The sequence below is a fragment of the Gadus macrocephalus genome, chromosome 20 (assembly GCF_031168955.1).
Source record: "Gadus macrocephalus chromosome 20, ASM3116895v1".
In the NCBI taxonomy this organism is placed as follows: Eukaryota; Metazoa; Chordata; class Actinopteri; order Gadiformes; family Gadidae; genus Gadus; species Gadus macrocephalus.
In genome coordinates, this window is record NC_082401.1 from 9,582,834 (window position 1) to 9,592,137 (window position 9,304).

The following is a 9,304-nucleotide window of genomic DNA, read 5'->3' on the forward strand; positions in this document are numbered from 1 at the left end:
CATCGATCTCTTTCTATTTATCCATCTCTCTCTATCTTTATCCATCCATCCATCTATTTCCATAAACGTATTTCAGTGTTTCCGTTCAGAGTGAGGGAGAATCTGGGGTTCCTGCGGTAAACGGTGAGACGATGTGGTTCTTGCGCTGGCGTGACCCCCGGTGACCCCTGGGGCCTTCCGTGGTGCTGATGCAAAGAGCAGGGGGCGCCTGGGCTGTCAGCCACCAACACAGCTCACCGCTCGCGGACCGGGGGGGCTCTCGGGTTTCCCCGCCTGAGGAATGGAGGACGGTCGGACGGCCTGTCCTAAGAAGGTGTGACAGACCCCCAGACACCCGGAGGGGAGGAATGGAGGACGGTCGGACGGCCTGTCCTAAGAAGGTGTGACTGACCCCCAGACACCCGGAGGGGAGGAATGAGGGCGGTTGGGAGTAGGGGAGTTGGTGGGGAAAGGGAGTGCAGGATGGGGAGGAGGGGAGGTGTAGGGGACTGGGAGGTGGTGGGGGAGGGGGTTACAAAGCAGAGTGATCTTTCTAAGGGAAGGCTGAGGAGTGGGGCAGGATCAACGCAGTGTGCAGGTGAAAATCATTGTGTGTGTGTGTGTGCTCTTTATATCTCTCTGTTTTACACAAACACACCACAAGCGTAACTGCGTAAGAAGAAAAAACGGCCACATTTTACTTATTGTGCATTTGAACAAAGATTACCAAGAAACATTTTGTGATTGTGTCATAAAGTCCAAACTGACGGCTGCTAGTTCCCCCCTCACCTTGCTCCCCGGCGTACCCGACACAAGACAGAGGTCCTGGAACAGGGGGCTTCAAATGTGGGCTACTGGCGAGAGAGAGAGAGGGTGGGACTTGCCAGCATACTTGGGAGGGAGAGATATCCGTTTAAGTTACATGGGTTTGGCGGCCAGAGGCCCGAGAGAGGGAGATTCTTCTGAAAGGGGGATATCCGCTATTGCTACATGTTTCATACATTGCTTTGTCAAAAAACTAAATATTTATTTTCCAGAAACGGTTAAATGGCTTTCAGATTGTAGGATGTAAGGGAATGACAACTGCATGGCAATAGCCTGAATAAGGCTCAATTCATGAACCTCTCTTAGCCTAGCTATTCCCACTGTCTCCTGTCCAATCCTGAAGGGAACAATCACATTCCTCCTTCTGCATTATATAAGGCCCCGTCCTGCCTGACTAGGAATTACGTGACAATATTCACAATCAGGATTTCCTTATTATCGTTATTTTCCTTCTCCCCATGAGCCTGTCTGGTAGTGCTGTGGTACCAGTTCCTTACCCCTGGCGGGTCCACCCAGGCATTCCTCCAATGTTTGCTTTGCACACATCTTTACAGATGTTGCCCTCCCCTGAAGCAACACTGTGTCACCTTTCTGTCCCTGGAGGGACCTCTGATGAGGTGAGGAGGAAGGGAGAGGGGAGAGGAGACATGAGGGAGGTGGGGCAGAATAATGCAGAGAAGAGAGGAAAGAGGTGGAGGGGATTGAAAAGGAAAAGAGAGCAGAATGGAGATGAGAGGAAAAAGCAGAGAGAGTAGCAGATAAGAGTAGAGAGGGGATGAGGGGAGGGGAGGGACGAAGGGATATGAGAGGAGAAAAGGAATGGAAATAAGAGGAGAAAAAAGGGGTGGAGGGGAGGGGACGTTCGGTCCAATGATGATTAAGAGGAGCGGTGATGATGAAGATGTTCCTCGCTGTTATGAGTCAAAACAATGGCTGAGGTATGTTCATAGTGACAAAGCCTTTTTCATAGCTAGGTCTGCAGTCATGTCTATTTGATTGCTTTCTAAAGGTCACATTGACTATATTAGGCTGCTCGGCCTACCTGTGATATAATGGGCACTTCGACAATATAATTGTTGGTAACATTATGATTATTAATAGTGTAGTAGTCGTAGCACTAGCCTAGAAGGAGAAGGATTTTGTTCACTTTACATTTTGATTTTGATTTCATTCGATGAATAGCATGGGGAGGAATAACAAAATAAAAGAGCAAAAGGAACCTGGCGGTTTTCCCTTTCTCCGGATCTATTCAACAACTCAACGTCCGCCAATGTTTTTGTGTGACGTGCTATTGTGCCTGGAAACTTGTTTACTTCGACTTTAGGCTAGTCATGCGATAATCCCGCCAAATCACATTTGTGTGTGATGGCAAATTAAATTATTGTCATTCTGTTTAGTTGGACACGCAAAGGTTTTTGCCAGGCCCAATAAACGTTGAGGCCTTGAACAATATTCTGCACCTGTTTCAATATGCCGTTCAAAAAAAACATGTTGACCGAGTTATGCCAAATGTGTTGCATACACTTCTCCTTCTAATCAAGGTCTATGTAATCTAAAATAATAAACTTCCAAATCCTGGTTGTTTGACTTCAGGATAAAGGGAAAAAGTCGGCCAAGATTTTTTTTACATGGCTCTGACAGATCACTATACATATGGTTTTTCACAACAATTGAAAAGGTTTCCCTATAAGAAATATTTCCACAGAAGCGGGAAGCCTAACAAGAAGGCCTATAACACACGCAAATATCCTATTCACAGTGGAGGTTGTGAAGCATGATTTGAGGCACGTGTGCTTTGTGCTTGAGCACAGCACTCTCCTCACCTGGCCGGGAAAGGATCGGGAAAAGGAACGACTCTGATTGGCCGACACCAACCTCCACAAAGGCGTCGGTAAGCGTTAGATTTCAGGCGAACCAGACCAACACAACATTCTGTTTAAGGCGCACCGTGAACAAACCTTTACTCTATACCAATTTTACTGCAAAATTAAAGTTTTGTAGCTTTTTCCGTCTGATTTTACGGGAAACATCTGGAGCTCTCGAGCCGGTGGTGGAGCGGTGGCCCCGGGCCCCTGATCGGTGCACTTGAGCATGGAATAATGGGCGTTATCAAGATGACTTATATATATAGCCATGGTGGGCTATATGGAGGAATGGTTAACGCCGAGACCACCGAGTCAAGTCCAGCCTTGAGATGATACTTTCTGTTGGAGGACCTGTTCAGGCTGCTCATTCATCCAGAATGTTTTTCAGCTCAGGTTTTAAGAGGATTTGCTTATCTGGTCAACCAGTCCCCTAGGCAAACTGCCCATACAGAAATGAAAACTTTTGACCAAAAGTGAAACTATATGACGGTGTAAACTTTTTTGAAGCCAAGGAAAAGTGTGTTGAGCGCAGTGCACAGCAACCACAATAGTCTTTGCCACCCTTTCTTCAGTGGAATACGGTTTGAAACCACACAATATATTTTTTTCGTTCGGACTGCCTACGCAAATGTTATTGTGGTTGTTGAAAATAGGAAGTCATGGAAACTCGTTTAACATTAGGGCTAATGTTATAGGTTAGCTGTGTTTATAAAAAATGGTGGTCCGTGCTATTCAGTAGCTAGGCTGAAACTTGACACATATTGAGTCCTGCTTAGGGAATTGGCCCTTCAGTCTTGGCTTGGGCCCAGAGATGACATGATCATCCCTTCACTCGGGCCTCCCCTCATCCACAGAATGAATCATCCCGTTTGAATATCTCCACCATGCCTGGTTGTGATAGGAATGTAGGTTACACAGGTGCACCAGAGGTGATGCCATGTAGAGAGTCTTTACTGCACATGCAGATGTGTGCTCTTCTGGATCAACGGCCGCATTCCACCCATCTTGGAGACCGGAGACGGGATAATGGCTGCAGCCGCAGGTGTTTCCGGTCAAAATCTAATAGCTCATATCAAAATATACCCATATTTTGATATTTGCAGATGGTAATCATAAATACTGCTTTGTGATAAGCCAGACTGGATCGGAATATATATTTTAAATATAATAGTAATTATATTGGCCGAATCAAAATGAGCAACGACAAAGGTAGATCAATCTGAAAATAATAAAGAGGATAGGCTGCTCAAAGTAGACTTGAAATAAATGTGCATTATAGTGTGCATAATCATCTATTTGTTTAGGTAGTTCTAGATGGAGATTAGAGAAGTGGCCCTATCGTTGTGAAATCAGCAGAAGTGGCATTGTGCCAACATTAACCACAGGCATATATTTTGGGTTTTAATATCAGCACGTCTCGTGAAATGAGATGTAGGCTGAACAATGTCTAATGTTTTTTTTTAAAGAGTATTTAAGGTTTAATGCTTGGTTTAAAGGCAACGTCCTTATCTGCGGTGGATCGCCCCCGCTCGTTAAAGGCTCCCCCGGCAGGCCTCACTATTTTAAATGATTAGACCTATACTACAGCTTTAAGCGGACAAGCATTTCATAGGCTGGGGTTTGAAACTGGCTCGAATTTCCTCGGTTGTTGTTAATGAGCTGTAGGTCTTTTTTTATGGCCGTTTCTGTCTGCATTTCTTCGTTAAACTCACACCCAGGAGTGTGTTTTCCAGAGTGTTTTTCGTGGGTTGGAGAACACAGAAGAACCCAAAACATATTCACATAAACCCAGTTGCTGTAGGCCTACCTATGACATTGACTCGTAAAAAAAAAAAAAAATTACTTCACATTCCGTAGATGGTCCGGTCTGATCAAAGTGTATCAAAAAAACGCATTGTTTTAATTTGGTCTATTTCAGTACAAATAGCCCTCTTTGTTTAAAGAGGCTTAGGCCTATATGTGCAATAAGTTGTGGTGTTGGAAAATCCTAAAACCATTAGAAATAGGCTAGGCTACTGGGCTATGGAAGTTAATATAAAATAGAAAAACTTGTTCAAATACATCTCGTTCAAAAATATGATTTTTAATAAATAAGCAAAACAAAATGTACATTGGACGGAACTTTGAGATTTGCCAAAGAAGGTCGATGAAAAAATCCATGCAGCGTATTTCAAGAATTTAACGATTCTAAATTGCATTTGTCCCTTTATAAACGAATAGGCTTACCACAAAACATGCACCCATCTTATTCATATATATATATATATATATATATATATATATATATATATATATATATATATATATATATATATATATATATATCGATATATTCTCTATCATGATACCTCCGTGTCTTTGAACACGAACCAAATACTTGTGGATGGCTTGGCAGATTGCGTCAGACATGAGGGACAGCTCCGGCCTGCCCATGTGAGTCTGTCCCGGGACTACCCCCCGTTTTCCAGGCAGTCCAAAGTGTCAGTTGCGTCCAAAGGGATCTATAGTCTGCATGTGTGTGTCACACTACGTCCCTCTGCGCCTTGAGGTTCCTGGGTTCTTCAATAATTCCATTGGTCTTCAATCTTTGTGGAAGTAAACAGTCTGTAATGAAAACACAAAAGCAAACACACACAACCGAGGTTAATATGTCGTTATTACTGTGATGCAGGGTTTAAAACTTCCTATAAATCAATAGGGACTATTAGAACGCGTGTTTGAGGTGGTGATGTTGACATTCCTACGGTCCCTGGCATCCTCGGTGGATGGGAAGTCATTAGCGAATCAGCCCTCAGACTCTTAAGTAAAACCATCTGCACATGAGAGAAAAGCCCTGTGTGCTGCGTTCGTGTGTGTGTGTGTGTGTGTGTGTGTGTGTGTGTGTGTGTGTGTGTGTGTGTGTGTGTGTGTGTGTGTGTGTGTGTGTGTGTGTGTGTGTGTGTGTGTGTGCGTGTGCGTGTGCGTGTGCGTGCGCGCATTTCCGATCCACTTAATTATAAGATTTTATCGTAGGCTTGTATTATTTGAGTTATTTTGGGGTTTGCTTTATTCAAAGGATATGTAAAGAAATGGTGGCGTTTTGAATATAGATCAATGTTTATGTCACTGAGACAATTTGCAAACAAGTAAAAACTTGCGTTATGTTTTTCTTCACAAACATTAGTCTTATTTGGTGTCATTTAAACGTCAAAAACAAATACTTACTAGCTAATTGTAATTCATATGATATATACAATTCAAATCATGCATATTGCGTGGAAAGAAGATCATTTAAATTATTGTTTAAATTATAGAACGCTTTTGTATTGTATTTTGAGCCTGCATGTTTGTTCCGGCTGGGCCTCACATTCCCTACAAATGACCATAATTACATTATCAAGACCCTATTATTTCTCCATTCTATAGCCACAAAGACTGGTTTATAAGACTACAAATATTTCCTTACGAGCTAATAAGGACTGGTTCATAGTCGTTAGGCCCAACCATGCAGAAAAACAATAAAAGGCAATTATTTTGTATTGTTTTAAAGGTCTGTCGCAGGCAGACCTTTATATGCCCCCCTGGGCATATAAACCTGGAACAAAGAAATATTGCTCCCATTAAAACATATAATAAATTGTTTAACAGTAGTGAACATTATTTTGGACTATTTTTTAGGTCGAATTAATCTAACGAAGTCTGGAACAAGAACGGAACGAGTGTGGTCGAAAGAGACTTGCAGAATTCGCATCTCTTTACGATTTTAGGCCTTTCATTTGCAAACGTGCAACGCGAACTAAACACATGAATAGGCCTAATTAAACAACTGAAGCACAATCACTATCAGATTTCTCTATCAGAGAAGTCATGTGTGAAAGTGAGAGTCTGGATGGGCTATGGTTGAACAAGCGCGAAGAGCTTAGGCCCTGACAATAATATACCCCATAATAATAAAGGCAGAGGCGTGCAAAATAGCGTGACAATCCCTGACATGTCTGTCATGGGGCCTCCAGGTCCCCTCGGGTGTCGCGAGCCGGGCTCTGGAATCTGTAACGGTCCAGTCCAGCTCCCATTGCTGCGGTTCCTCACCCAGGAAAAGCCCCTCATTGGAAACATAAATGAGCTGTGAATGCATGGATGTGACGCCGAGGTGAAGATTGTACTCCTCGTTTTTTAAATTGTCAATTGAAGCCATAGAGAGGGGCTAAAGCGCGGTAGGCCTCCACAATAATCACATCTCCCCCTTTTAATGACTTTCCAAGCTGCAGAGCAGGAATCTTAGTGTGAGCCCCAGCTGCTGACCGCGCCTGAGCGGAGGCCAACCGGTCAGAGAAAACCACTCAAATGTTTTGGACTTGACGTAGGCTGTTTGAAAAGTTCCCTTACATTATTAATTTTAACAGAACGCTTCCAATCTATTTATACACGTCTTTGGATATTGTAGGCCTATTTAGTCTCCTTTACCAGTCTGTAGCAGCACTCATTTTGGGTTAAACATTTTTAATGTTCCTAGAAAGGAACAGGTTTTTGGAGGATGAAGTGTATTTGGTCTGGCACACGCGTGGGTTATCTCAGGTCGTTGGAGAGCAGGACATGGCCTGTTGGTTCGCTTGTCAGAGCAGCAGTGTGAAATCTCTCACGAACATGACACGTTTGACCGAAAAAAATAAAGTTTGAACGATTTTACAGAGCAATTGATGTCTATTTACTTTCGTGATATAGTTTAGCACTATTTGTTTAATCAGGTGGATGTTTGACTGATATTTTGAAAGGTATGCATGTATGAGCAGTGTCTTTACATCTCATGTTGGGCGTAATCTTTGATCTACAATTTGATAAAGTGAACGCACCCCTAATGAAGACATCTACCTTTAGGTTATTGAAATGGAAAAATAATGTTAACAATGTTTTAGAATAATGTGAGAATAATAGGCTAATAATAATAATAATAATATATATACATATATATATATTAATATATGATAAAAAATAAAATTAATATGTAATAATTATCTATACAACTGCTAAATAGTTGATAAATGATAATTGTTTCGTTTTTTTATAAATTCTTTTTTGCCAAACGCAGGACACGTACCGCTGTGGCATAGTAACGAGCCCGCGCGCGCGGAGGGGGGGAGTGGAGGGGGGTTGGGGGGGTCTGCTAGTGGCTCGCGGACATAGACCACGCGCCCTCCATCCTCCACACCGAGAACGCATAACTGAGCCTCTCGTGCGCAACATAACTACAGCTGGACATCTTATTGTCCATCTCGTCGCTCTGCAGCACCTGGTAGAGAAAGTCAATGTATCGCGAGGCCAGCTTCAGCGTCTGGATTTTGCTCAGTTTGTCCGACGGCAGCGTAGGGATGATTTTGCGTAACGACGCGAAGGCTTCGTTCAGCGACTGCGTGCGCTGCCTCTCCCGCACGTTGGCGAGCACGCGCTGGTTCTGCAGCTCCTCGTACGACTGCGTGCTGCTCGGGCTCGTCTTCTTGCCGCGTTTCACGGCCCCGGGGCTGCCGTCCTCGATAGACTTCTTCGAGCCGTGTCTCCTCTTGCCCGCGAATCGTTTCTGCTGCTGTCTGTCGTCCAGCTCCTCCTCGCTGCTCGCGAGACTATCCACAGGGGACATCGGGGGACTCGAGCCCTCTTCCATTTCCCTCTTGAAGAAACGCAGGGACAGGGAGGAGAACGCGCCGTCCACCTTCGTAGCCGTGGTGTGTGAAGTATATCCGAGTGAAGGCGGTGAGATGGAGGTGGTGGAGGTCCGACCGAGAGAAGTCTGCGTCGTTAGGTGAGGCGCGCGGGACGCGTACGTTACGCTCTAAAGTAGGTCTGGCATTGGTCTGCTCTAGCAGGAGGTTTTTTCCTAACGTTTTGGGAACTTTATCCCTGTTTCGGATGCTAAATAGTTGTTTGAGTGGAGGGGGAGCCAGGATCGCTCTCTGATTGGCTGACTAATAAACAGGAGGGACCAGGCTTGGGTTACACGCCGAGGCCAAGTGAATCAGCGCGTGTGGGAGCATCGCAGTTCTGAATGATGCATCGTTATTAAATATCCTTTGATTATTTCTCTTTATTAGGGCTGGTATTTAAATAAATAATTGGAGTCCCAGCAAATAACCCCTTTCAAAGTAATTTAGAAAATAAAACATTTGTGGCAAGCATTAAGATTAGGCCTACATTAATTAAATGCCATTTTAACATTTCATCATTAATTAATTATTTACTAAATAAACAAATCAACGATGGCACAAAAATCGGCTGTATTATTAAATAAAAACATAAATACATGTTATATGAATTATTATAATATTAATATGATATAGCCTAGCTGTTTTGCTTTAAAAAATAAAATAATCTAACGGTAATAGATAGCCTTTAGGCTATAGCAAACAATTTCAATTCGAGGCCCCTGTTTAAACTGCACCACTATTCCTGTGTGCCTTGTTAGCCTTTAAAACAGGTTTGACAGATCGGAGCACATTTAAAACCCTTGATCCATAATCCATTCAAAAGTAGGTTTGTTGATCTCACAGGATGCACCATGTGGACCAGGGGGAGTGACGTCAAGGTCCGTCCCAGGTGGCTCGTGTTGAGGAGGCCGCGCCGTGTGACGCAGAGCGTCCGGATCAGCCGAGCATTGCTCAGGTGCG

At 43.7% G+C, this 9,304-nt stretch overlaps 1 protein-coding gene across 1 annotated transcript; it reads right to left on the minus strand.

Moving 5' to 3' along the window:
• Positions 1-4,731: 4,731 nt before the first annotated feature.
• Positions 4,732-8,549, minus strand: twist2. Its single transcript, XM_060040131.1, has 2 exons — positions 7,744-8,549; positions 4,732-5,273 (listed from the first exon to the last, which is right to left on the minus strand). Exon 1 carries the CDS (start codon positions 8,302-8,304, stop codon positions 7,810-7,812), a length of 495 nt encoding a protein of 164 aa, XP_059896114.1. The 5' UTR covers positions 8,305-8,549; the 3' UTR covers positions 4,732-5,273; positions 7,744-7,809.
• Between the last annotated feature and the right edge of the window lie 755 nt (positions 8,550-9,304).